This window comes from Macaca nemestrina, chromosome 7 (assembly GCF_043159975.1).
Source record: "Macaca nemestrina isolate mMacNem1 chromosome 7, mMacNem.hap1, whole genome shotgun sequence".
NCBI lineage: Eukaryota > Metazoa > Chordata > Mammalia > Primates > Cercopithecidae > Macaca > Macaca nemestrina.
Window position 1 is genome coordinate 128,339,773 of NC_092131.1, and position 27,957 is coordinate 128,367,729.

The 27,957-nt window shown below is 54.1% G+C and overlaps 1 protein-coding gene across 5 annotated transcripts in view; it reads left to right on the forward strand.

Moving 5' to 3' along the window:
* Positions 1–27,957, forward strand: part of LOC105463781 (hyperpolarization activated cyclic nucleotide gated potassium channel 4) — a 52,076-nt gene that overhangs the window by 17,040 nt on the left and 7,079 nt on the right. For all 5 annotated transcript variants that reach the window (XR_011626379.1, XR_011626380.1, XM_071101072.1 and 2 more), the window contains exons 2-7: positions 8,349–8,772; positions 19,733–19,894; positions 22,260–22,478; positions 26,498–26,644; positions 26,747–26,987; positions 27,690–27,854. Coding sequence is in view for 3 of the 5 variants with exons in the window: in XM_071101072.1 (XP_070957173.1) it covers positions 8,349–8,772; positions 19,733–19,894; positions 22,260–22,478; positions 26,498–26,644; positions 26,747–26,987; positions 27,690–27,854 (1,358 nt within the window). In the remaining 2 variants the exon portion in view is untranslated. The remainder of the gene's footprint in view (positions 1–8,348; positions 8,773–19,732; positions 19,895–22,259; positions 22,479–26,497; positions 26,645–26,746; positions 26,988–27,689; positions 27,855–27,957) is intronic.

Below are 27,957 nucleotides of genomic sequence, written 5' to 3' on the forward strand. Positions count from 1 at the left end.
ACCGTGTAAAAGGTACTGTGCTGACTTCAGAGAGTCAGTGATGGCAAGTTAGACAGTCACACACACAGTTTCATTATACCATGATAAATACCATGGCAGGGCAGTGCCTGTGAGGGACAGTTAACTGGATTTCATAAGATACAAAGAAAGCTTCCCAGGAGAAGTGATACCTCTTGTGAACCAAGGGGGATAGGTGGGTACGAGTGGGAGAAGAGTTCCAGGCAGAGATGACAGCATGTAGGAAAGCCCAGAGGCAAAGAAAGCGCCATGCGTTGGGGACACTGAAGGCTGCTGAATCAGTCTGCAGCAGAGTGTGCAAGGAGAGGAATGGGGAGCATGAAGGCAGGAGAAGGAGGCAGAGTCCAGGCCAGGAAAGGCCTTGGGGATGACAGTGAGGAATCTGAATTTCACTTGGGAGGTGGTGGGAAGCGCAGAAGGATTTGGGGCTTGGCAAAGTGTGGAGAGTGGATTGGAGGAGGGTGCTGGCCCCAGCCCTGACCCTGAGGCATGTGAGGTCCTCGACCGGCCAGGAGCTCCCCTGGGAAGCTGTTGGAGTAGTCCCCATGGTGGGTTGATGGGACACATTGGACCCAACGTGATGAAGTGTTGGAAGGCAAGGGAGATAGAAGAGTTGAGGATAACTCTGAGGTTTCTAGGATATACTTATGGATGCCTGGTGGTACCATTTTCTGGAAGCACAAGAGTGTGGAGGAAGCTGTGAAGCTCTGTCTGAATATGGCAAGGGTGAGGTTCCCATGGGACATCCAGTTGTAGACACGTAGTCAGCAAGTGGACGCATGGGTGTAGAGTTCAAGAGAGGGGTATGGTTTACAAGGCAGCAGAATAACAAGGCCATGGGAGTCGGTGAAGTCACCTGGAAAGAGTGCATAGAGCGGGAAGAGATGAGGGCCCCAAGGAGCAAAAACATGGAAAGGTCATGCTGAGGGAAAGGGGGCTGTTCAAGGGAAGGGAAAGGAGAGGCAGTGAGAAGAGAGAAAAGCCAGTGGAGTGGGCCACCTTGGAAGCCAAGGAGGAGACTGTCTGCAGGGCAGAATGGTCTATAGGGCCAGACAATGCTAAAGGCCGGGGAGGAAATGGACTGGAAAGTGACCATTGGATTTAGCAGCAGGGTACATATTGGTGACGTGCTGAGGAGTGGAGAGCAGCATCGCTTCTTGGCCTTTGGCTAAAATCAAGTGGAGTGGAGAGGAGCGCTGGGTGAGGCGCATGAAAGCGGGAGTGTGGGGACAGTGACACCTCCTTCAAGGAGCCTGGGAAGAGATAAGACAGCAGGGGTTCAGGGAGGGATTTTTTTTTAAGTTTAGAGAGCTTAGAAGGAAAAGCTGATGGGAAAGGATCAGTGGAGAGGGAGAGATGGAAGAGATAGATGAGAGGGAACCTTCTGTAGATTAAGGTCCCTGGGGAGGAAAATAGGGATGGTATCAAGAGGGCAGGTAGAAAAGCCGCTGATTCCCTTGTGGCTGGGAGGAGGAGATGGGATGGGGGAGATGCTGCAAGGTGGCAGAAAGAGGAAAGGGGCACTCTGGAGGCTTTTCTTTTCTCTGTGTGACGTAGAAAGTGGTATTATCTGCTGACTCTGAGAGAAAAAGTGGTGGTTTCAGAGCTTTGAGGAGACAGGAAATAATTTGAAATAGCAGCTGTGGGGAATGGGCAGGAAAGTTTACTAGGTTCTCCTATAAGGATCAGGGGAGGGAGGTGAGGGCTGTGAATGAGGCTATGATGAGGGCATTGAGGCACGAGGAGCTAAGAAACTTGGCTGTTTAGTAGGACTGGTCTGAGGTTGTGGGATTCTTTACACAGCCCCCATGTGAACATGAAAAGGGTTGATGCTGATCCTTGCCTGGGGCTGGGATTTCATGACAGTGCCAGGAAGAGGGGCATGGGAGTTAAAGGCATTGGTTTTAGAGAGGCAAATGAGCTGGACCATTGTGTCTGGGGTGGACGGTGGTTGGGAGGACGTGCGAGGGTTCTGATGGGAGGATCAGAGGAGTCAGCAGACTGGATATTCCCAGTACTCTGAAAAACAGGTGCAGCGCAACTGAATAGAAGAGCTGGCAGGAAAGGAGGGCAGGTCGTACAAGAGGACTGCAGAAATGCAGTACCTGGAGGTGGTGACGTGGTCAAGGGTGCGCTTTGGAATAGACCATTGAGGTGGGACTGTTAGTCAGGGTGGCAAGCTACCAAGAGGCCAGGGTGTTGACTGGGTCAATGATACGAAGTAGAAGTCACCCAGGACAATGGCAGGATTTGGAGTGGAACGGAAGGTTGTGAAGCAGGTGCCAGCATTGCCAAAGTCCTTGAGGATGGCAGATGGATGCTGGAAGGATGGCCAGCAAGTGACAAGGATACCCAAAAGATCTTGTAGACATTTCTACCATAGGCAGTAGGGAGAGGGGAGGGTGCTGACTCACCCCTGACCCTGAGGTATGAGGGATTTGGGGGAGTGGTATCCTGAGGACACAACTAGGGTTCACTTAAGCGGGGAGGCAGTGGGGTCTGGGAGTGAAGAAGTTAAGGATGCAGGTGTCATGGAAGAGAGCACAGGAGAGAGAGCTGGGAGGGAGACAAGGAGCTTGAGGAGGCGCAGAGTTTGGGAGTAATAAAATACCACCAGCCAGAATGATATTTCTGTGGAGTGGTTAGAAAGTAGGCCTCTGGAGTCAGACTCTTTGGGTTTGAACACTTGGCCCACAATATATACCAAATCTCTCAACTCCTTGTACCTCAGTCTCTTCATCTGTAAAATGGGCATGATTATAGTATCCACCTTACAGGGCTTTTTATTAATGAGAATTAAATAAAGTAATCCAGATAAGGTACTCAGATTAGTGCCTGGCAAATGGTAAGTGCCCAAAAAGTATTGACTGCCCTCATCCTCCATTCTCACCGTGTTCAGTATCAGGATCTTTGCTGGGTCTGGAAAACCAAGGGAACGGGAAAGATAACCCAGAGGGCATATGAGTTGGACACAAAGAGAATGGAGGCTGGAGACCAGGAAGGAGGTGGGGGCAAGGGTCCAGGTGAGAGACAGATGCAGAAGCCATCATGGAAGCAGCTTGACTAGACATGGTAACTGCTGGGGGTGTTGCTGTAGGGGTGGGTGGGAGGTAAGAGGCAGCAGTAAGGGATGGCTGGGAAGTTTTGGGCCTGGATTATTGAAATGCAGACTGTCATTCAGCTTTGAGGAGGAGGATGCTGAGTTCAGCTCTGGAGTCGTTGGCTGTAGGAGACAGCAGGCCCTCTGGGTGGATGCATTTTGCAGGCAGGTGGGAATGCAGGTCTGGTGCTAGGAGTGGCACTGAGTGGGAGCTGTCTGTAAAGTTGGAGAGGGTAAGAGATACGGCACTGAGTGTGCTGTTCACCTGGGAGAAAGCATGGAGACCCATGGGCTACAGTCAGCACTGCAGGGACATGGGTGTCTGAGACAAGGCCCCTGTCCTCCAGGAGCCCATGGTGTTTTAGGAGAGCTAAAACCAAGACTCAGGCTGTGCAGAGGCTTCAGTGGTCAGAGTTGAAGAGCTAGCTTGAAAGGTGGAAAATATTTTAATGACGAAACAGTGACATTCTTCTTCCAGCTGACAGGATTCCCAATGGATATCATTTGTGCCAAAATGTATGCAAGAAAGTATGCATGTGTAAAAATGGATGCATGTAGGAGGGCAAAAGACAAGAGTGTGTTTACAAAAAATGTATTCATGGTATTGCATGTGGGTGTGCATGTGTGTATACATGTTCATGTCTGTGCATGTGCACATGTGCATGCATGTATATATGTGCATGTGGCCTCAAAGGCAAGCATGGGTGTGTGTGGACAAGAAGAGGTTGAAGGAGGTCATCCCCAGCTGGGACCTCCACTTTTCCTACTTTCATTCTGTCACCCTTCCCATCCTCTTTGGCCTCCAGGGAAGGACAGGGCCCTTAGTCTAGTCCTTGAGGTCCCGAGTTCAGGGTCAGTCACCTCCTCGTGTCTTCCTCAGCTCCCTTAGGCTATGAACTTCCTCTTACACCAAAACATGAAATTTCCAGATATCGGTGTAATGGGCTGCTTGACTTTTTGCTATCCCCCATTCTTTCTGCATATGGGACCTGCCCCTCCAGTGTCAGCCTATAGGCTGCCTGCCTGGGTGGACCCATTGGTCCAGGTAGGAAGTAAGGAGATAAGACAGGTCTGGGAGCCTGGGGCTGCTGGGGCTTCCAGAGCCCAGTTGGTGTCTTGCTGGCCAGGACTCCTGTCAACTTAAAGGGCACTGGGCTGGAGGAGGGTCCTCTGGATTTGGAGAGACTTGGGCCCCGAATTCAGGCATGTGCTAACTCCAGGATATCTTAGCCTGACTGCCCCGTGCTTCCTTGTCAGGGCGTGACACCGACCACCATGGATTCACACCCTAGATTGTGAGATTTATTCATGAGTGATTCTAGGGGTGGCCAGGTGATAAGGGAGCATTGGGCATCCAGCTTGAGGCTTTGGAAATGTTACTCTTCCTTCCTTTGTGAGCCCTTCGTTTTCCCTTCTGTAGGACATGTGCAACCATGACTGAGTGAATGCTGATGGCCAAGGTGCCTTTAGCACTTGAGAGGCATGCTACTTCCTCTACTTCAGACAGCCCTAGCATCAGGAGCATGGGTCTCCCAAATCCTCTTTGCAGTCTTCTCTTCTGTTTTGTCTCTGGGGCAGGGGCCGCACTGCTGTGGTAGGCTGACTTTCCACTGTGATGCAAAAGTGTCAGAAAGGCGTGTCTGCCTCCCACATCCCTCTAGGGTACCCACAACCCCAAGAACTCAAACTCTGCAGTCCCAGAGACTTCTCCTAGTCTTGCGTCTGTCTCTCACGAGCTGTGTAGTCTAGGGCAGACACTTCTCTCTGAGCCTCAAGATCACATCTGTAAAATAACAGCAGCCACAGTGCTGGTGTGAGGGATAAATGAGTAATGCATGGAAAACCAAAGTAAGTGCTCTATACATGTGAAGTGTTTTGGAGTCTTTATGAATAAAGACTTTTCAGTCACCAAGGAGACCCCAATAAAAATGCCCAGAGATATTAAGGAATCACTTGCGATGCTTCTGACCAGCAGGATTGGAAGTGAAGAGGGGCCAGCAAGCTGAGGATGCAGTACAGAAGCTGTTGCCGGGTTACCCTGGCTAAGCCCACTGAACGCGGGCTGGCAGGTGTGCTGGGCGCTGTCCGTGGTGCTGAATGTCATATCTGGTTCTGGCAGGGCCTGGCTTTCGGAGATCTGTGCAAGCATCTGGCAAGGAGTAAGGAAAGGTAGTCCAGGAAGCCAAGGGCAGCTCCCAAAACCCAACCCCTCTCGCCTCCTCCAGAAGCACTTTCCTGGCCTCACCCTTCTAGGCCACTGGGATAGCATTTTTATGGATACCTGGGCTCATATGGATGGTTTCTTACACCATTGCCCAATTGCCTTCTATCCAAGCCTTGTGCTCTGACCAGACCATGAGTCTCTGGAGGTGAGGGCATCTGTGTGCTGAGGCAAATAGGTCTGTTATCTGATTGCTGGGGGCACATGTGCATGCATGTATATATGTGCATATGGCCTCAAAGGCAAGCCCTTGCCTCTTGCTACTGGCTCTCCTGGGTCTATTACAGGCTCCTCTGTGATCCCACTCCTAGCAGATGTTTTGCTCTGGCTCTTCTCTGGGAGATTTGATCTTCCTACCTCTTACCTCTTTCCTGCAAATTTATTGATTTGAATGATTTATGTACTCATTTCATAACATAGCTGGGCATAGGTCAGAGCATTTGACAGAAATCAGTTGATTTCCTCCTTATGACAGTGCTGCTAGTCAGGTACTGTGGTTATCCTCATTGAGCAGATAAGAAAACGGAGGTGTGGCATGGTAAGGTGACTTGCTAGTAAACCATGGAGTAGGAATCGAACCCAGGTTGGCTGACTCCAGGGCCCATCCCTCCTCCCACCATATTATACTGTCCAGCAGCTCTCTGATGTTCCAGGGTAGTGGTTTGTGGGAAAGAATGATCCAGGATCCCAACCCCAGCCCAGATCGAGGGCTGGAAATATCCCTGAGCATCTGGAAGCTCAAGATTGAAACCATTAGTCAGAGTGCGAGGAAATGGGTGTTTTTGCCTTATGCAATTTGGTTTTATGAAGACCACTAAATGCAAACATTCTCCTGTTAATTACTGTCTCAAATTTGGACTGTAATTGAGGGAACTAGAGCTGGGGAGAGTGTAGAAACCCGTTGGAGTGGCAGGCCCGCCCAAGTCAGCATTCCCAGCCGCCTTGCATCCGCTCTGTTAATTTTAGAAACTCCTCTAGCCTGGGTGTATTATTAGCTTTATGTACAGAGGGCCACATGGCCCTCAGTGGCCTTTCTATGCACAGTTAAAAAAAATTGTTTTCTTTTGTTTTTCCCAAGAGATTAAATGAAGAGGGATGACAGCAGAGTGTATAGAGGGGTGTTTGTGCACTGTGCATGTGAATGGGGATACCTGCATGTGGCATCTAATGAGTGTACACAGCTGTCTTTGAGTGAGCTCCATGTGGCTGGGTAGAGCATGCATGGCTCTAGGGCACCCCATAGGTGCTGAAACCATTCTCCTGGGGCCCATGACTCATTAGCAGATGTGCTGTATTCTTTGTAGTGAAGTGTGAAGCTGAGGGTGGGTCCTCAGGCCTTAGTTGGGTTCTCTCAGCTGGCATACGGGTACTGGGGCCACAGGAGGGAGTGGTGGGTCATGGGATAGAGAGAAGCTGAAGTTGGCCTCTTGGCATCCAGCCTTACCCCCATAAGGCCCTGTCTTGAGGCTGTGGAGAGCTTGGCTTTCAAAGGAGCTGCAGAAAGCTGACTCTCTGGAAACTGCCCTTCGCCACGCAGCGTGATGTAGGACAGCCATCTCACCCACCTTCAGCGAAACAGGTCCTACCCTCTCCTTGACTCACAGCCCCATTTTGAGTCTGGCAAACAAATGAACAATTTGCTCTGAAGTAATTTCTTTGCAACCTGGAACTCTGCAGGCAGGGGCACTTTGGTTTACAGTGAGACCCTCTGAAGACTCCAGGAAAGCTTATCGCTTTCTTTCCCACTTCCTTCCTCCCGGCTTCCCTGCAGTAAAGAATCAAAGATGGTAGGAAAGTTATTTCTCCTGGGAGAAGACATGCTTATTTCTGCGTGACTTAATACCTTTATCTGTTATTGTGTTAACGTCTAAATTAATAGCAGAGGGAGACAGCTCTGCAGTGCAAGTTTTTGGTCTTGGGGCCAGCCCTGGTATGGCTGGTACTTGGGCAGGGTCCCTGGGAACAATTGGCCATGCCTTCTGGATTGGGGTCTTGGCCACCTGTGTTGTTTCACACTCCAGAAGGCCCCCTGCTTGATGAGTTGGGAGAAACCCAGCGCAGACCTGTGAGTTGGCATTGTGCCTCCTCCTCATGCTGCTCAACTTCTCTGAGGCTTTGCCCTGAGGCTCCCTCTACGAACGACTTGAAGGTGCCTGAGGCCTTAGGAGAAATGATTCTGGAGGCCCTGGGCTGGTCTCTTTCTATCACATTGAGTGGTACCTCACTAGTGCCTGAAATCCCCCCATTAATTCTTGTTTTGAAGCTATCTCTCCCCCTCCACACCCCCATGTTAGGATGCAAATCTCTGAGGGAAGGAGATGGTCAGACATTTTCTGATTATAGGGGAGTGGACTAGAGGGAGATGCCAGAGAACCAGTGTGGGAGAGGGCCAGATCAGAATGATAGGATTCATTACACAGTGAGGAAACTGAGGCCCAGAGTAGGGAGGCCCTATTGGATGTCACACAACATGTTGATGACAAAGCTGGGGCTGGAGCCTGGGCCTCCTGCCTCCCAGGCGCCTGAGTTGTGTCTGCACCTCCCCTGCTCTTTGGTCATGGTCTGTGGAATGTCTCCCTGACAGCCCGTCTCAAGCCACAGCTGACCCTCAGGGAGGATGGGGCAGCCTCGCCTGAGCCTGGGGTGGTGTGGGGTGAGCTGCTCCTTTTGCTGAAACAGCCTCTTGCTTCTCTCTGAGTGTCACTGATTTGCATTTCAGCCTGACTCTCACTATGGGGTGGGGATGGGAGGAGGAAGCTTGTTGTTGGGGGTTGTGGGAACTCACAGAAGGGCAGCACGGAGGGTATCCTTAGTGAATGAAGAGCCTCTTGCTGTGTCATTCCCTGTGCCAGTCTTCACATCTTGCCCTGGTACCCATGTGCCTATCTTCCTGTCTCGGAACCTGCCAAGACTTCTCTCTCCCAGATGCTGTCCCTCAGATCTTCCTCCCTTAGTCTGTAACTTGTCCTCTCTATCCTCCTGGCGACTGACCCCTGTGTCTCTGGGCAGATTTTACTGGGACCTGACCATGCTGCTGCTGATGGTGGGAAACCTGATCATCATTCCTGTGGGCATCACCTTCTTCAAGGATGAGAACACCACACCCTGGATTGTCTTCAATGTGGTGTCAGACACATTCTTCCTCATCGACTTGGTCCTCAACTTCCGCACAGGGATCGTGGTGGAGGACAACACAGAGATCATCCTGGACCCACAGCGGATTAAAATGAAGTACCTGAAAAGCTGGTTCATGGTAGATTTCATTTCCTCCATCCCCGTGGACTACATCTTCCTCATTGTGGAGACACGCATCGACTCGGAGGTCTACAAGACTGCCCGGGCCCTGCGCATCGTCCGCTTCACGAAGATCCTCAGCCTCTTACGCTTGTTACGCCTCTCCCGCCTCATTCGGTATATTCACCAGTGGGAAGAGGTGAGTGGTCAGTGCAAACCTCTTGGGGGAAAGGCCACTCCCCACAGAGGGAGTGAGGAACTGGCAGGGAACCTCAGATAATTGAACATGGGCTGTCAGATTGTGGCAGGCACACCTGCTCTAAGAGGACAAATACTAGTAATTTCTTGACTTCTTATGTGCTGGATACTTTACATGCAGTATCTCAGTGAAGTCTGTAACAGCTATAGAGGGAACCATATAGGTACATGTATATACTCATTTTTCACATGAAGAAACAGAGAGACAGAAAGATTAAGTGACTTATACAAGGTTGCATGATTAGTAATTTGTGAACCTGGAATGTGAACTTAAGCCGATCACCTCCAGAGCCCACATTATTAACCACTGCGTTATGTTGTAGGGTTTGTAAATCCATAAGCTTGTTGGGGACAGGCAGGGAAAAGGGATGGGGTGAAAAGGGCCAGTTGGGGAACAGTAGACAGTGTGGTGGATGAGAAGAACTAGAGAACATCTCCGTCTATATTGGATGGCCTCTATGCAGCTCCAGCTAAATTTTGTTCAAGTGGGAATGGGCCCAGGGTTGCTAGTTCTACAGCATTATGAGAAACGGAAATCTGGATTTTTGTACAAATTTTGTTGGCAACTATCTTAGTTTGGGTTCTTCCTGAGCAGACCCTGAGACAAAGATTTGCATGAAAGTGATGTTTTTGGGATGCATTCCCAGGAAAATCTGGTAAGGGGGTGGGGGAGAGGGACAGGGAAAGGCAGAAAGCCAAGCAGTAGTTGGACATTGGAGGGTGTTCTGTGGAGGGCTGTTTGCCTCAGCCCTGTGGGATCCGAGGATAGTGTGCGCCACACCTTGGAGCTGTCCCAGTCAGGGCAAGGGAGTTGGAATGTTTATATCCCCTTACCTGTCAGTCACTGGTTCAAGGCACTGCTAGCCCTCAGCACTTGCAGCCAAAGCAGTTTCCAGCAGCCCGGGCAGGCCTCTGACAAAAGGTGCGGCCACTGGCTGTAGAGAGTGAAATCACGCAGGCAGGCTAGAGTCTTGTGTTCAGATACTGTAAAGGGATCCTAGGGGCTGTGAACACTGGCTACAGGAGGAAAATAAAACATTGAAAAAGAACTGGGCGGGCCAACTCCGTTCTGAACAAACTTCACTCATCCATGGGCTGAAGCAGTCGTCTGCAGCAGAGGAGCTAAGGGCTTTGCTGGGAGGAAGAGCAGCTGACCTTGCCAAGTGCTTCGGTCTGTGTCTGCCACCCACCCAGGTTACATGACTTGGCAGCAGTGGCAGGCAGGCCGGCCTGGAGGGCCCACTCTCTGTGAGATAGCCCACCTTGGGGCTGGGCAGTCTGTGGGTGGAACAAGCTTCCATGGAGGGCCATTTCCCGCTCCATCCCTGTGCCGTGTGGCTGACTTCCCAGCCTCCAGGACCCCTGCTTGCCTCGGCAGAAGTTCCCATGCTCAGGACATGAAGCCCCCCACCCTCACCCCCAACAGCAGCCTGGGCCTCGGCTGGCAGCCCCTGTGGCTGATGGTAGAGGCACGGGCAGATTGAGGTCAGAGGCGTCATGAACACATGTGCCATGGGAGAAGTGTGTGTACCAGTTTGGCAGCATCGCTCCATGGCAGAAATTCTCTTTGGCTTGGCAAATTTGCATTACTGATGCTGACAGATAGGGGCCGTGACTCTCCCAACGTCATGCAGTTAGACCTCTGGTAGAACTGGGGCAGAATCCAGCTAGCTCTCTTGGCCCCCAGCACATAGTGTGGGCTGTCCCACCCCGGTGTAGTGGAATGGCACATTTAAGACCCAAGTTAAAATCTGGCTCCACGCTGCCTAGCATGTAGCTTTGGGTCCACTTTGCCTCTCTGTGCCTCAGTCTCTTTATCTGCAAAATGGGTGTAAGTTGTACCTGATGTTTATAAAGCCTTAGCATGAAGCCTGCTGCAGAAGAACTGTTTAATATGTGTCCCTCCTGGCCAGGCGTGGTGGCTCACGCCTATAATCCTAGCACTTTTGGAGGCCAAGATGGGTAGATTGCTTGAGGCCAGGAGTTCAAAACCAACCTGGCCGACATGGTGAAACTGTGTCTCTACTAAAAATACAAAAAAATTAGCTGGGTGTGGTGGTGGGCGCCTGTATATTTATGATATATACACACACACACACACACACACACACACATATACACACACACCTCCCTCCCCACCAAGTTGTCTTAGTAACATTTCTTTGGTTCCTCACACCTAGCTGGCAAGAGAAACAGGGCAAGATTTATGATCCTCATATGTCAAGTGAGGAAGCTGAAGATCCGAAAGGCCAGCCGCCTCAGTGGTAGGGCTTTTGGCCTAGGCCTCCTGTCTCCCGGTTCCATGCACTTCCCGCTTTCTCAGATGGAAAGAGAATGACTTTGATTCTATGATTGTTTCCTTTCATGGCTGGGGTGCCTCCATGGGGGACTGGACTTCATTCAGTCCTGCAAGTGCTTGCCGGGCACCCACCTGTGCTGTCCTGGGTGGGGGCTGGGATCAAAGGACTAGGATGACCACTAGCAGAGAGTGGGAGGGCAGCGGCAGGGGAGGAGATCTGTGCAACAGGTCGAGTTGGAGGTGCCTGTGGGACAGAGATGTGCAGAGATGTGGCAGATGGTCTGAGCTGAGGGCTAAGAGGGGACAGTGACTCTGGAGGGTGGCGGCTGGGTCCACGCTGAGGGACTGTGAAGGAAGGATGGAGGCGTGTTTCCCCTTATGCCCTGACACACTTATCTCCTGGTTTCCGTCCCAGGTGGAAATGTAGGACAGGTTGGCTCCCTCAGACCCTGAGAAACCCCCAACCTTCTGCATGTCTTGGACCCACAGCTAGACTGCCAGGAAAAGCAGAGACATGCCAGCTCCTTCCCTCCACTGGCATCCATTTGTGTCTCCAGGCCTCAGCCTCCCAGGGGCCAACCTTACTCCTCCAGGGCCTGGGGGCTGTGGTCTTTTGTAGGAGTTGGCAGAGATGCCAGAGGCTGGACAGGATGAGTCCTGGGTTGGAGCTAAGCTTGTCTTTCACGTCCCCACATTATGCATCCTGGGAGGTCAGGCCCAGGGCTCCTGTCCCCACTGCCACCCTGGCCTAGCCACCCTCTTGGGCACCCAGAACTGATCAGGTGTGGTCCTGGCCTTTCTCTGGGGGAGGCAGAGGCCCCGGGACACCTTGGGTCAGGCCTCTGAACTAGACATGCCGCCCCATCTCATGTGCAGGAAGGAGATCCCAGGAGGCCAGATGGATGACTCTCAACCTTCCACACGCAAACCTTTCTCTCTCCTACCAGCTGGGGAGAAAATTGCTTTGAGCTAGTTTCTGCCGGGCACACCGCCCAGCCTAGGGCTCTCACTGGACCCCTGAGATTGGACTGGAGTTTCCCAGCTGGCCCCAGGAACCCTGTCTCCAGGACCATAGCCGGCCACTCCAGCCCAGGGGCATCTCCCACCTCCGCTTGGCCCAGAGGCAGCAGCAGAAAGACCATTTGAAGCCCTAGGTCCGTGTGAGAGCTGAGGAGAGGCGTATTTAGCACAGAAAACCCTGGCCTAATCTCCTTTTTCAAGTCCGTCTATGAATCTCTTTCCTCCTTTGGGCCTCAGTTTCCCCACTTGTCAGGTACATGCTGATGTTCTCTGAAGCCGTGGCTCCCTGGGGCCCAGTCCCCAGCTCCTATCTGCCTTGGCAAGATTCATGTTAGCTGATCCTGAAGACCTTGTTGTAGCTCACAGGATGCGAAGGAGGATCCCTGCGGTGGGGCTGGGGAGCTTGCCTCCCACAGACTGGGGAAAGCTTGCCCCAGGCTGCCTGGTGAAGCTGCAAGAAGCTAGACCTCTGACCCCAGGCTTCAACTGCCTCCCCCAGCTGGGCCCAGAACAGGCGCCCAGGAGATCTCCTAAGTGTTGGTGGCAGTCAGGCAGTCTTGCGAGTCAGCGTGAGTGGAGTGGTCTAGGGCAGGTATGGACCGCCATCTTGGAGGACGTCAGCCTCTTGCCTCCATCCTGGGTGATCTGGGTCAGCAGACTCCCTCCTGAGCCTCTCCAGCCACGCCTCTTCCCTCCCTCCCTCCGAGGTGTGAGCTTATTCCAGGCATGGAGGCTATTGTTAGAAACCACGGTTACCCCTCTTTGGATGTTACCCTGCAAGGCCCAGCACTCCAGTGACCCATCCCAGAAGCTTCTCCTCTTCCTCAGCAACCTGAAGTGGCCAAAGAGGGGCTGGAGGCAGGAGGCCAGCTGGGGCTGCTGTGTGGCCTCTGATGAGTCCCCTTGTCCTGTGGGCCTTGGTTGCCTCATCTCAGAATCAGGTGCTTGGCATCTGTGAGAAGTGATGACATGAGGAGAGGTCCTGGGGCGTGGGTACTGGCCCTGTCTCCTGCACCCAGGAAGGGACCTGGCATGACCCTCAGTGCAGCTGCCTTCAGGCTGTACCCGGGATGCATATGCAGCAGCCTGTTCTGCCAGGCCTGGGGTTGTTGTCTTCAATGCAGACACTTGTTCTTGAGACACAGGTGGAAATTGTTCTTCCATGAGGAGAAAGCGAATCCAGAGGAGGGGATTCAATCAGGCCCCAGGAAGAGGCCTTGGTGGAAACAGAGCAGCCTGACCTCTCATTTCTGGTCTCCCCTCGGAACTGAGAAATCAGCTCTTTGTTTGGAGGGCTGGGAAAGAGAGGGAAGGAAAGGAACCAACATGTCCTGAGTGCCTACCATGTGCCAGTGGTGCCTATGATCTCACCTGACCCCTGTGATAGCCCTGAGAGCTGGCAATTACTGACCCATTCCACAGATGAGGAAACTGAGGCTCGGGGTGGAAAAGGCAGTTTCCACCCAAGGTGAAAGATGTGTGGCTCTGTCCTTGCGCTGCAGGTGAGAAACTGCAGAAAGTGTGAGAGCAGGGCTTCCCCAAGTTCCATGTGTGGCAGAGGGAGCTGCCTGGACCACCTGACTGGCAAGGCTTGCAGTGGCCTGGAAATGAAGGTGCTCAACCCCTGCAGTCAGAACCAACGTCGTAAGAGGGAGTTCTAATGAAATATAAAGAGCAAGGCAAATATTTGCCTGGTGCAACTGACTCTCAGGTGGCCTGTGGCCCCAGCCAACAGTGGGGACACACCAGTGTTTAGCAGCCTCTCCCAGCAACGTCCAGCCTTGTTCTCAGCAACCACGTCCTGGGTGCTGGAGAGTGGTACAGGTGAGGTGAGGGTCCTCAAATCTAGGCTACCCCCTAACCTGAATGGATTTGCCCCCACCAGCTCTTCCTAGGCGGCTCAGACTGTGCATTGTTGGTGCTTCAGCTTTGTGGTGTCTAAAAGCCATCTGAAACAAGCCTCTCCAGCCCTCTCACCTGCACCCACCACCCCAGTGCCCACACTGCTCCTCACCGCAGTCCCAGGCTTCACCACCACCATGCTCTCAGTAGGATGTGGAAGTCTGTGTCCCCTGCAGGAGAAGGCACCTTGGTTATTCCCACAGGGACAAGGGCAGGTTCCCTGTGGGCTGCATCTGCCCACAGCGGGTACCTTTTTGTTCTTCCACCGTCTACACTAGCAGGAGCCCTGCTGACCACCATCATTCTCGTCACTGTCACCATCGCCTTCACCTTCATCGTGAAGCCCTTCTCAGTTCCTGAAACCTTACCACATGCTCTGTGCCATGTTCATTGCTGAGATCACAATAAAGGCAAAATTAGACAAGGACCTGATCTTAGAAGAAAAGGAGTAATGAAAAGAAAAAGGTAATACAGAAGGAAAGGAAGTCATTGAAGGAAAACGTGCCACCCTCGATGCTCTGTCTTTAAGGCCCAGCATGATCTGTCCAAAGGAGCAGTTACTGTGGCCTGTGACAGTCTGGGACTCTTTCTAGCCATGCCTGGAGACTTCCCTGAGCTCCCATATGGTACCCACTCATTCATTTAGATGTACCCACATTTATTCAGGCAATCAGCGGACATGTTTGATGCCTGTTTGTGCTAAGCATGGAGGAACACAGAAGTGAGAAATAGAGAAGAGCCCTGCCTCACGCAGCAGCATGCAAGTCAGTGACTGTCATTTCAGATGGTGAGAACTCCGGGAAGAAGAAAATATATCAGGGCGAAGAGTCACGGTGAGAAAGGGAAGGGAGGGCCCTTGGCTGTGTCACACACAGAGATCCAGTGTCCTTCCTTTCCATGGAAGTGGCTTTTGAGCCAAGACAGGATGACAAGAAGGAGCTGGAGGCAGCACGCAGGCAGATGGAAGAGCAAGCCCAGTACTGAGGGCCTGGGGCAAGCGTGAACTGGCCTGGGGCGTTCAAGGACACCTCTGTGGCCAGAGATGGCCTTGGGCAGAGTCGGGGAGGCTGGTAGTTGGGAGCCAGGATGCTGAGGGCCACAGTCGGCAGTTGGAGTGTATTCACGGGTGCAGTGGGAAGTCATTGGAAGGTTTATGGTAAGAGGGTGACATGTTCTGATTTATGTCTCCAAGAGGTCTTTCTAGCTGCTTGGTGGAGAATGGCTTGGAGGGGTGGGGAGCCTCATCAAGAGATGGGGGCCGTCATCTTGGGGGTGTTTAGATTGGGGTCATATTGGGATTGGAGGGAAGTAAATGGCTTTGAGATGTCCACTTTGGCAGTAGAGCCAAAACCACCTGGATTGCTGGTGGATGGGATGTGGGGAGGTGAGAGACTCACTCACAGCTGGCTGGTGGGTTTTTGTTGCTCAGCCTCACGAACAGCGGCACCAGTTGTGAGATGGAAACAGGTTTTGGATGTGTCATGTGGAGATAGACCGAGACAGCTGGACATATGAGCCAATGTGTGTTACTCTTAGAGTCCACCTGTGTGTCTCAGGCATGACAGAAGCAAGGAACTGGGGTATCCCAGGGCTTGAAAGAGGAGCACAGGGAAGGTTGCCTCCGGCAGAGGAGGAGCATTGCCGACCTCCACAGCCCCTTGTGATGGGGGCAACACAGTTGCATCCTGGGGAGCCCTTTAGCCAGGGAGACCCTACTCAGGGTGCTTCCAGAGAAGCCCTAGACTTTGATACCCTCCGCAACTAAAGAGACTTTCAGCAGAATTCCTGCTGCCCTGACAAGCCAGGGGTGGGAGGAGAACGGCATGCTTGTGGCTGTGGACTCTGCTACCAGCTGTGCTGTCCAGCCCCACAGCAACATCTGGGCTGCTCAGAGCCTGAACCAGCCTCTCTACTGACCTCCCCATTGTGCCCTGCTTGCCTTGCTCTGTTGCTGGGTTTCTATATACATGTTCCCAAGTCCCTTTCCTGGGTGTGGCTTCCTTCTCCAGCCAGACTGTGAGCTCTGGGCAAGCAAGGGCAAGACTTTCCTCCCTGCCCCATAGGGAGAGGGCTTTCTTGGGCACTGACACAGGCTGATTTCCAGGGGACATGGTATAGACATTTGGGTCTCCCTGAGGGTACTGCCAGGAAAGAAGGGAAGAAAGGCCCACACTCCGGAGGGCTCCTCTTCTCACAGTGAGGAGTCTGGGGGCTCTTTGCAGCTCTTTTTTGACCACACTTGAGTACCCAGCCTTCCTGGCACAGACACCTCTAAGCTTGCTGCCAGGGCCTGTGCAGGGCCCTTCCCAGGCTGTGTCCTGAGGGGACCATCCTGCCTCTATGCCCACCCCTTGACCCACTTACAAGTGACTGTTCACAGGAGTGGCATGGATGTGGCTTGGCTGTGGGCCAGGGTCCCCTGCTGGGGGGCACAGTCAGGGAAGAGAAGGGAGGTGGGCTGTGCTCTGGAGTGGTTTTCTAAGAGCTCTCATGTCAAGCCTGACCCTCCAGGGTGTTATGATGGTGCCTTCTGTCAAGGTAGGAGAACAGAATATATTTTCCTTTGTTGGCTTGACTTACGACTTTATCCAAATCTGTGGCTTGTGGAACTTGATTTGCACCTTGTCCTGGACTCTCCAACCCTGGGGCAGGCCTGCCTCATTACCCCAGCTCAGCACTAGGCCATGTGCCTCGGGGAGGCTGCCGTTCTGCCCCCATGGGCCCCCGTCTCTGCCTACAGCGCCCTTGGCCTCCTGCACAGCTTTCCTGTCTGTGGCAGAGGGCTGGGTTCTGAAGGCTGAAGTCAGCTCAGGCTGTGACAACATAAACACCAGAGGCTGGGGGACTGAAATAACAAACACTGCTTCCCACAGCTCTGGAGGCTGGAAGTCTGGGTTGAGAGTGCCAGCACGGGGGCTTCTGGTGAGGCCTTTTTTTTTTTTGACTTGTAGACGGCTGCCTTCTCCCTGTGCCCTCACAGGACAAAGAGAGGTCATCTCTGGTCTCTTTATAAGGGCACTCATCCCACTCATGAGGGTGCTAACTTCATGACCTGATGACCTTCCGAAGACCTCAGCTCCAAATGCCATCACATGGAGGGCTAGGAATTCAACATAGGAATGTGGGAGGGACACAAAAGTGCAGTCCTTAGCAACTGGGAAGTGAAGGAGCTTAATAATAATGACCCCACCCTTGCATCTGTGATGGGTGTGCAGAGAGCACTTTGTTAGCTAGTTTAATTCACAAGCAGCCTTGCAAAGCAGGGGGCACATGTCTAGCTTGTTTGCGGGGGAGGCTGAGTTGTGGTGGTGGGGAGGCAGGTGTGGAGGATGGCCGGCTCTGAGACTGTGAATGGTGCTGTGCCACTCGCCCTCCCCAAAACCCTGGTGTCTTAGCTCAGACACCAGGGAGTTGGGTGAGCTGGGGAGCTAGTGGCATCCTGGACAACCAAGACTTAGAAAGGTTAGGATTTGCCCAAGGTCATAGACATGTCACATTCACCTAAGTGTTAAGGAGGCAAAAGTGGGATCTTCCCCCCAGCTGGTGCTGGGGGCTCTGGTGCTCAGGGACCTGCAGGGGAGAGCCTCATGGTCTTAGGATACAGGTGCCTGAGCACGACCAGCTGCAGAGAATGGACCAGAGACACTAGCTTCATAATCAGATCTGGTCTGCGTCACAGACCCAGGCTCCAGCCCAGCCACAGACCGGCCTGCTCTCTAGGGCCCACCATTCCTTCCAGGCCATGCTAGATGCTGAACAGTGTCAGCTTAGCCAGGAGCTCAAACGCTGACAGCCCCAGAGCTGGTCAGTGCCCCAGTGCTGCTGGGCTGCAGAGCACACAGCACCGTCTACACTATCACACTGTTTGCAGGGCCTGGGGAGGCGAGAAGCTGGGAAATCTCGCATGGCCTCGGACCCAGCTTGCTGTGTGAATCTGGGCACATCATTCAGCCACTTTGGGTTTGAGTTGTTTTATCCACAAAATGGAACTACTGAGAGTTACCCTTTCCTCACTAGGTCAATCTAACAATCTAATATGGTGGCTGCAGGCCTCAGAATCGGGCAGACCTGGCTACATGTGGCCTTTTCACTGCCACTGTGATCTCCGGCAAGTTCCTTTACTTCTCTGAGCCTTGGTATAAAACAGATGAACAATATCTTCAGCAAAGGATTTTTGTGAGTTTGAATAGAGGGTGGCTGTGGAATTTCATGTCCATGGTCAGGTGTGGCACTGTTGTCCCCTCTGTCACCAGGGCCATGGGGAAATGGTGGGGCAAGCTTAAGCTACCAGATCCCGGAAGCTTTCGCTGTCCACTTCATCCTGGAAACACTCCCAGCTTTGCAGCTGGAACCTTCAGGGTCATGCCCTTGATGGGGGCCACAGGTGGGGGTGACTGCAGGTGATGAGCTGTGGACAAAAAGTATTCATCTTTGGTCACTAGCATCAGAACATCCTGCCACTAGCTACAGGGCCGTAGCTGGAAGACCAGTAGACAGGGGCCGACATATCTAGGCTCTGTCTCTTTGGGCCTAGTTTCCACATCTGAAATGGGCTTAAACTAGGTCTCTGTGACATTTGACCCAACCCCCCTCCAAGAGGGGTGTCTTTGCCTGGGAATAGTATGGAGGGATGAGAATGGGGGCTGGGTGACTAGACCCACTCCAAAGTCTCCCAGGCCACAGAAGCAAGGCCAGAGCTTCCAGAGACTTTCCTCTAGACTTGCCTCCACCTCTCCATCCCCCACTGCCCTGTCACCAAGGGGACCCCAGCATGGTAGCTTTGGGAGTGGGGGGCAGGATATGCCCACCTTGGCCCTGTCCAGCTACACTGCAGCCGCCCACTCGGAGCTGCAGGAGTGGAGAGGGGCTGGTGGCAGTGGGCTGGGGTCAAGGGTGCTGTAAAGGAGAGCATTACCCCAAATACATATTAGCCAATCAGGAAGATTAATTATTAATAACAACTTATCAATTAATAATGGTTTGTAATTTATTGAACACTCCTCTACCCATTACTAAGCACTTTATATGTATAATTTAGTTCTTTTGACAACCCACTCAGATAAGAATTTTTATCACCATTTTCCAGATGAGAAAACATGATCAGAGAGGTTCAAGGTTACACAGCTAGGAACTGGGTAGGACCTGGGCTTGGGATCAAGGTCTGCCTGAACTTGGGGCCTGTGAGCCTGTGCCGCTTCCTCTGCACTTCCGTGGCTGCCCTGTGTGGGTCTTGAGAATTTAGTGATAGGTTTAGGGAAACACACGCCTGCCATGTCTGTAGACCTTCGTTCCCTGAGGAGCCTCAGGCTGGCAGGCTTTTCTCTCTGGCGTCCTCACACCCCAGGCAAGCTGAGAAAGCGGCTTCTCTGCCCACTTCTGGGCTGCATGGGACTCCAGGTGTCCTTCCACATGTCCCGATGTCTAGACTTTTCAGGAGGAGCCCCCATCTGTACAGATGCCAGGAGATGTCCCTCTGGGACCCTGCAGCCTGCAGTCTTCCTCTTCCGAGGCCTGGACCGATGCCTTCCCACCCCACCCCCAGCCTGGACTTGCACCGAGCGAGCGCCCTGCAGAGTCCATGCAGAGCAGTGCCCACCACCTGCTCCGGGGCAGAGAAAGGGGCCGCTGGTCCTCCTGGCTGCTCACCTATCCCAGGCAATTTCTCCTCCTCTGCTGGCAGATCTTCCACATGACCTACGACCTGGCCAGTGCCGTGGTGCGCATCGTGAACCTCATCGGCATGATGCTCCTGCTCTGCCACTGGGATGGCTGCCTGCAGTTCCTGGTACCCATGCTGCAGGACTTTCCTGATGACTGCTGGGTGTCCATCAACAACATGGTGGTGAGTGCACCCAGGCCGGTTCTCTCTCTAAGCCATAGGCGGGCTCTCCAGAGGTAGGGAGGCGAGATGTGGACTTCCAGCGTGTAGGACCCTGAGTGCCGCCCAGAGCTGAGGGGCATGTAGCTCTACCCAGTACAGGCCCAATGGCTTGCTTCCAGTCCAGGAATCCATTCACAGCTCTGGGTTGGGAGCTGGTACCTCCACCTTCTCACAGCCTCCATTGCAACTGCGAGCCTCAGTATTTCATCTTAGTTTTACCAGGGACACTAAGACCTGGGCGGCCTCGGGTTGTATCAGGTGTGGCAATGCTGGGCTGGCAGCTCCTGGCCTCCTGCCTCTGCCCCTTAGAAGCCAAGTCCTTAAAAGCTGAGCCTGAGGCTGGGTGCAGTGGCTCATACCAGTAACCCCAGTGCTTTAGGAAGCCGAGGCAGGAGGATCGCTTCAGCCCAGGAATTGTAAACAAGCCCGAGCAACATAGGGAGACCCCTGACTACAAAAAATAAATAAAATTTATTTTTAAAAGATTAGCCGGGTGTGGTGGCAAGCACATGTGTCCAGGCTATACAGGAGGATCCCTTGAGCTCACTTGCACTTCAGCCTGGGTAACAGAGCAAGATCTTGTCTCAAAATGAATAAATTAATAAAAATAAAAAAACAAAAAGCTGAGCCCAAGAAAACAGACGCCTTCGAGGGTACTATTTGCAGCCCATGCAGACTCCCAGATCATGCGTGGTCACTTTCTACCCCAACAGCAGAGCTGGGCTGCCCCCACCCCCAACATATCCTGGTCCGAGGTGGCGTCCCGATGGGGAGGACAGGCAGGATGGAGGCTGACCCCACCCTATCCTTCCAACCTTGCGAGTGGATCAGTGTGGGTGGGAGAAGTTGAACTTGGGGCCTTGGAAGCCATAGGGCAGAGTCTTCAGTCCCCTTGTGGATAAGGTGGGCTCCAGGCAGGACAGAAGACACCCTGGATCTATGAGCCCTTCTGGTCTCTGGTGAACCCCTTCCTCTCCCAGGCTCCCTCCCAGTCAGTTTGGTTTGGTCTGAAGGCAAATTCCCAGGGCCCCAGGGGAGGAAAAATCGGCTTTGAAAGAGGTGAAAGAGACCCTGAGGCATCTTTCAGCATCAAACAGGCCTTTACAAAACAGCCTTTTGATGAGCTAAGTGTAAATGAATCGGCCATATGGATTGAATTCCCTGTTCCCAGAGGCTCAGCAGTAAAGGCCGGAAACCCTGACTGGAGGCCACTGGGGGCCTGCCCCTGTTCCCCAAGGCTGGGAACCCAGGCCCCTTCCACTCCTGGGGATCAGCCCTGCTGGTCCCCACTCCAGTCTAGACTGAGCCACCAGACCCAAGGAGCCAGCTCAGCTCTGTTCGGGGCGGTCTGGCTGATCTTGAATATGGCTCGAGGCTCACGGCTCCCACGCCTTCCCATGGGGGCTGCGCCTCCGGCAGGTGCTCTGCGGGCCTGGGTAGGTTTCTACACTGTGGCTCATGCCTCTGCCCTGTGAGCAGAAGGACACCAGGGAGGTGGCCGATGCTGGCATTCATCTGGTTCAGCTGGCCCTCATCTGGGGCAGTGTCCTCTCTCTGTGAGGGTGGCAGGCCCACACATGCACTAAATTCAAGAGATGGCCCTTCCGATCCCAATGTTCCCACGCTGAGCCTTCCTTGAGACACCGACTGGCTTTGTAGACAAAAATAGCCAAGAGCTTCCCTCCTCCTGTCCCCACGCCTTGTGTGTTCCGGAGAATCTGCCTTGGGGGTAGTGGGAGGAAAACTGGTGGCCGCAGCCCTGGCAGAGGCGGGCAGGGTTCATGCAGGAGGCCAGTTAGCTCACAGCTTTAACTTTTGCTCACCCAAAATGAGGGCAGTGTTTTTCGGCTCAGTCTGCCAGAGCTTGTACCCCCAGGGGAAGCATATCTGGTTTTATAATTGAGGTCAGTGGGGAAATGGGCTTCACTTGGCAGCTGTTTAGGGTGTAGGGGGTGGAGCTGTTTTAGCCAGGGAAGGACAGCAGGGTGGCTCAGCCCGGGGCCTTTGCCACCCAGCCAGGAGGCTCCAAGCTGCCCCATGGGGGCTGGGCCATGCTGGCTCCCGTACCTTTACTGGCGCTTCCAGGTCTGATCCCTGCCTCCATGGCAAGAGGAAGGCGCAAGAGGGGGACTCGCTGGCAGCACAGGCTGCCTCTGTGGGCCTCCTGCCCCTCACCCAAGGCTTTCGGCCAACAGCAAGGTTGGGGAGCCCTGGGCCCAGCCACTGAGAAAGTTAGGTTGAGGTGAGGAGGTGGCAGGGACTTTTCTTGCTAGTGAGAAGGGCCTTCCCTCTCATCCATTGCCCCCACCCATCCGTCTGTCCACAGAACAACTCCTGGGGGAAGCAGTACTCCTACGCGCTCTTCAAGGCCATGAGCCACATGCTGTGCATCGGCTACGGACGGCAGGCGCCCGTGGGCATGTCCGACGTCTGGCTCACCATGCTCAGCATGATCGTGGGCGCCACCTGCTACGCCATGTTCATTGGCCACGCCACTGCCCTCATCCAGTCCCTGGACTCCTCCCGGCGCCAGTACCAGGAAAAGGTAGGTCCACCCAGGGAGGACCTGCACGTTGGTCCCTCCCAAGAGGGAGCACAGGCCACTAGCCAGTGGGGCCCCAGCAGGAACCGCCCTGTTCCCACCCCCTGGGATCGGGACTCCCAGTGTGACAGAAGAGCAGGAGGAGGGGGACACCTCTGAGATGTGAAGAGTTTCAGCTCCCTGGCCTGGCACCTCCACATGTCTTTTTATCTGTGCCTACCTTCCCCATCTCCGGTGTCACTGGGGCCTGTGGCTCCTGGCTGAGGCCTTGTGCCCTCCGTGCTGCTCCGGTAGGCATTTGACAGTCACCACACCCTTCCTGGCCACTCAGTCATTCTGCAGGACCACACTCTCGAGGTGTTCCTCCTGCCCCTCTGGCCACTCCCCCGTCCCCCTTTGCTGGCTTCTCTTCCCAGTCACTGCCACTGGAGTCCCCAGCAGCTCAGGCCTCGCCCCTGACCCTCCCTGTGTCTGGGGCCCCGGTGCTACGGTTTCACCACCCAGGCCCGCAGGCTCTGCGCCCATCCTCGCGCAGTGGGGCCTGTACAGCATCAGCAGCCCCAGCTCATCTCTCAGCTCCAGGTGGTTTATTTCATTCCTCTCTGGACACGTCACGCCCCTCTTGTATGTAATGAGAAGTCCGCCCTGTCCTCTCTACTCCACCCTCTGCTCTTCCCAGACCCCAGGCCAGAGACTAGGAGCCATCCCTGACCTCTCTCTGTCATCAGTGCCTACCTCAAAGCCACAGCTCCTTCTCTGCATCCCAGCCACCCTCCGCCATCACCAGCTTCATCTCTCCCTGGGGTCTCAACAGTAGCCCCCTCACCATGGAGAATGAGTCCTGTGGCTTGGAGTCAGGCCCCCTGGGTCCTGCCCCAGCTTCTCTGCTGCCGAGCTCTGTTGGAGTGTGGGCCTGCGCCTCCGCGGCGTGGGGCCTCGTTTCCTCATCTGCAGGGCGGGGGTGGTACTGGGCATCAGCCCGTGGGGGTTGCAAGTAAGCTCCCCTGTGTTTATCAGCTAGGGAAGTTCTGCCCTGGCTGCTTCCGCTGCACGCCTCACACAGCAGTTGGAGCGGCATCTAAAACGCATCAGCCGATCCTCTCCTTAAAACTCTTCAGGGACTTCACGTTGCTCTGAAGACATATATTCACTCCTAAGCATGTTTTCCCAGCCCGGCATTTGAGGGGCAAAACCAGGTCTCTGCCCTCGTGCTCAGCTCCTGCCCTGGGCCCTGCACCCTTTATTTCAGCCTGGCCAGATGTCTCTCCCCATGCCCGCTCCTGCCGTGGGGCCCAGACACAGGCTTTCACCCTCAACTATCCTCCCCGCTCTCCACCTGACACCCTCTCCGCATCCAACCTCACCTCTTGGAGAAGCCTTCTGTGACCCGGCCAGCTCCTCACCCGTCATGTGACCCCATGGCACCCTCTCCTCCTTCACCACACTCGGCACTCCGGTGATGATGTTATTAACTATAGGCAGCCATCTGTTTAACGTCCACCTTCCCTCTCCAGGCCACGGCTCCATGAGGGGAGGACCCAGTATGTCGTTCTCCATTTTATGCCCCATGCCTGGCATATAGTAGGGTCAGCATTTGTGGATTCATTGCCTACCTGCCTGCCCCAGGCACTGTCCTTTGGTGGCATGACTGACAGGCGGTGTGGAGGTCCAGGTCCCATGATGCCAAGAAGAGAGCTCAGGAGAGCCTGCAGAGCCGGGAGGGAAGGAGAGCTCACCCTGAGGAGGCAGAGGAAGGAGAAGGTGGAAGAGAATTCTAGGCCAGGCATCAGAATGAGCACGAGCATAGGTGTGGTGGCAGAGAAATTAGCCTGGCTAGAACACAGGGCCGTGGGTTAGAAGGGAGCAGACGGGAAGGGAGGTAAAAAAGGCATCGAGCTAAAAAGATCAGGGCTTAGCCCAGGCCCAGGTGAGGGATCGTTCTGGAGCCAGCACCAGGGCCCAGCCTGTGACTGGGGTGGGGCTCAGCATGTGAGTGGGGTCAGGGCTCAGTGTGTGACCAAGGCTAGGGTTTAGTCTGGGGTCAGGATCAGGGATTAGTATAGAAAAAGTGTTTGGGGCCAGGTGTGGTGGCTCACACCTATAATCGCAGCACTTTGGGAGGCCGAGGCAGGCAGATCACCTGAGGTCAAGAGTCCATGACCAGCCTGGCCAACGTGGTGAAACTTCATCTCTACTAAAAGTAAAAAAAAAAAAATAGCTAGGCGTGGCAGTACACACCTGTAGTCCCAGCTATTTAGGGAGGCTGAGGCAGGAGAATCGCTTGAACCCAGGAGGCAGAGGTTGCAGTGAGCCAAGATTGCGCCACTGCACTCCAGCCTGGGTGACAGAGGGAGACTCCGTCGCAAAAAAAAAAAAAAGAAAAGAAAAAGATAAAGCATCTGGGAGGCTGGGCATGATGGCTCATGCCTGTAATCCCAGCACTTTGAGAGGCTGAGGCAAACTGATTTCTTGAGCCCAGGAGTTCAAGACCAGCCTGGGCAACATGGCAAAACCCTGTCTATACTAAAAATACAAAAATTAGCCAGGCTTGGTGGCGCGTGCCTATAGTGCCAGCTACTTAGGAGGCTGAGGTGGGAGAATCACTTGAGCCCAGGAGGTTGAGGCTGCAGTGAGCTGTGTTCACATCACTGCACTCCAGTCTAGGTGACACAGCAAGACCCTGTCTTAACAACAAAAAAAAAAATAAATAAAAAATAAATAAATAAAAATTAAAGAAAAGGCATTAGAGTTTATTTTAGGGCCAGAGTCAAGGTGTCTGTGGCTTTTGATTTCAGACTTTTATTAAAATGTTTTTCCTTTGGCTCATATCTAAGTCTGCCCGATAAATTTCTCTTAGATGTCTTCCCTCCCCTGCATCCCCATGTCTGTCTCTCACCTGGACCACTTCAGCCTTTTAACTCCTGCCCCATGTCTAGACCCTGCCTCCCCACCCCTGCCTGTTCTCTGGGGATCAGGGTAGGGATTCTCTAAAACACAGCTCCAAGTCTAACAGCTGCCTCCGCCCCTATAACCAGCCGGGAAGTCACTGTCCCCTGGGACTTTGCATCACTTGGAGCAATCAGAGGCCAGGGTGGCTGGACAAAGTTTAGGAAATGTCATTTCTCAGCCCTCATTTGCCTGTGGGTATTTCTGTGCAGCAGTTCTGTGTCCCCACCTCTTGGGAGCACGCATAGATGCAAACAGGCTGCCCCATTTCTGATTGCTGCTGGGGTTATAGGGACTCCCTCTGCTTCCCATCCGGGAGGAGTCTGTGTTGTTGCCTAATCAATACCTCCCATCTCTCGTTCTGCTCTTGAGAGTCCCACTGTCCACCCACAATCTACGATGGTGGGAGCAACGTCCACTGCTCTCAGCAAGGGTGGGCAGGATCATTTCTTATTTGAGCCCCAGGGTCTGAGGCTCACAAATCTTTTGTACCCGAGCCTCTATTTGCAGGTTGCCTCAAATTAGTCTACCCTGCTTTTCCCTTGCCTGGAGTTGCTCTCAATGAAATGACCCGGGGTCTCAGCTGAGGCCGCGTTTGGATTCATAGTGTAGAGCAGCCAGGCATCCTTGCTTCTGCCTCTGAGCGTTCTGAGCCGTTGCAGCCTCGCCTCCTGACTGTGCCAGTTGTCACTGCTAGGAGGAAACAGCTTCTTTCCCCACAGTCGATGAGGCCTCCCTGTCCCCAGTGTAAACATTCCAAGGAAATGTGATGGACCTCCCTGGCGATACAGTTGGTGTCCTGTCACTGGGCTTTGGACATTCCCTGCTGCCCCCACCCACCTCCTTAGTATTAAACACAGGACCAGATGCTGGTGGGGCCGCCTCCTCCATGCCAAGCAGCTGGGAGCCCGGGCAGTTGTTGGAAGCACAGTGAGGTCATTTCAACACTGTAGAGCTCAGATCTCAAGGAACCAAGTTTAGCCAAGAATTCCCCCAGGGTGGGTGCCCGGATGTGGTGCCTGCTGAGGCGGTGGGGCTGGCTGCACGGAGATGACGCCCCCTTCTCCCGGCCTCAGTATAAGCAGGTGGAGCAGTACATGTCCTTCCACAAGCTCCCGCCCGACACCCGGCAGCGCATCCACGACTACTACGAGCACCGCTACCAGGGCAAGATGTTCGACGAGGAGAGCATTCTGGGCGAGCTGAGCGAGCCCCTGCGGGAGGTGAGCTGTGCAGCGGCCCGGCGGGGAGGGGAGCCAGGCCTTCCTGGCAGCCAGCTCCCCTCACCTCCTCCTTCCTGTGTCCCAATCCACCCTGTCCGGCAGGAGATCATCAACTTTAACTGCCGGAAGCTGGTGGCCTCCATGCCACTGTTTGCCAACGCGGACCCCAACTTCGTGACGTCCATGCTGACCAAGCTGCGTTTCGAGGTCTTCCAGCCTGGGGACTACATCATCCGGGAAGGCACCATCGGCAAGAAGATGTACTTCATCCAGCACGGCGTGGTCAGCGTGCTCACCAAGGGCAACAAGGAGACCAAGCTGGCCGACGGCTCCTACTTTGGAGGTGAGGCAGCCCCGGGCCCTGGGAGACAGGACAGCTGCTCCCAGGGGATGGGCTGGGGAGACACTAAGGGGACACAGGCAGTGAGCACCCTTCGTGGCCACAGCCTGGAGGGAAGTGTTTGTGAGCCCAGGTTAGGGGTGTCTTAGTCAGTCTGGGCCTCTTGTAACAAAAGTGCCACAGACTGGGTGGCTTGTAAACCACAGGAATGTATGTCTCATGGTTCTGGAGGCTGACCATCTGAGCTGAGGGGGCCAGCATGGTTGGGGCTAGTGAGGGCCCTCTTCTGGGCTGCACTGCTGACTTCACGCCGTGTCCTCACGTGGCAGAAGGAGGATGAGCCAGCTCCCTGGCCGCCTCCTAAAAGGGCACTAATTCCATCCACGAGGGCTCCACCCTCATGGTCTAATTAGCTCCCTAGGCCCCACCTCCAAATACCATCATGCTGGAATTAGGGGTTCAACATATAAATTTGGTGGGAGGACATTCAGTCCAGAGCAGAGGGTATGTCCCAAAGATGGGAAAGACTGTCCAGCCCCCATTTGGTGGGGAAGAGGCATCCAGTGTGGCCACAGTCTGGGGACAGGGCCTTGTGAGCCTACTAAGGTTTCTGTGCCAGGTAGTCAGGGCCAAGGTCAGGGTGGGCAGTCCCCGTGGCTTGGGCAGGCTGTGCATGCCTCACCCTGAGTCCTGATGCTCTGGCAGAGATCTGCCTGCTGACACGGGGCCGGCGCACAGCTAGCGTGAGGGCCGACACCTACTGCCGCCTCTACTCGCTGAGCGTGGACAACTTCAATGAGGTGCTGGAGGAGTACCCCATGATGCGAAGGGCCTTTGAGACTGTGGCGCTGGACCGCCTGGACCGCATCGGTGAGGGGGATGGGCCACAGGAGGGGCAGGCGGGGGGCGGGAGGGGCAGGAGGGCAGGGCTTCTCTATGCCTAAGCTGGGTCTGCACCTGATCTCCTTCCCCG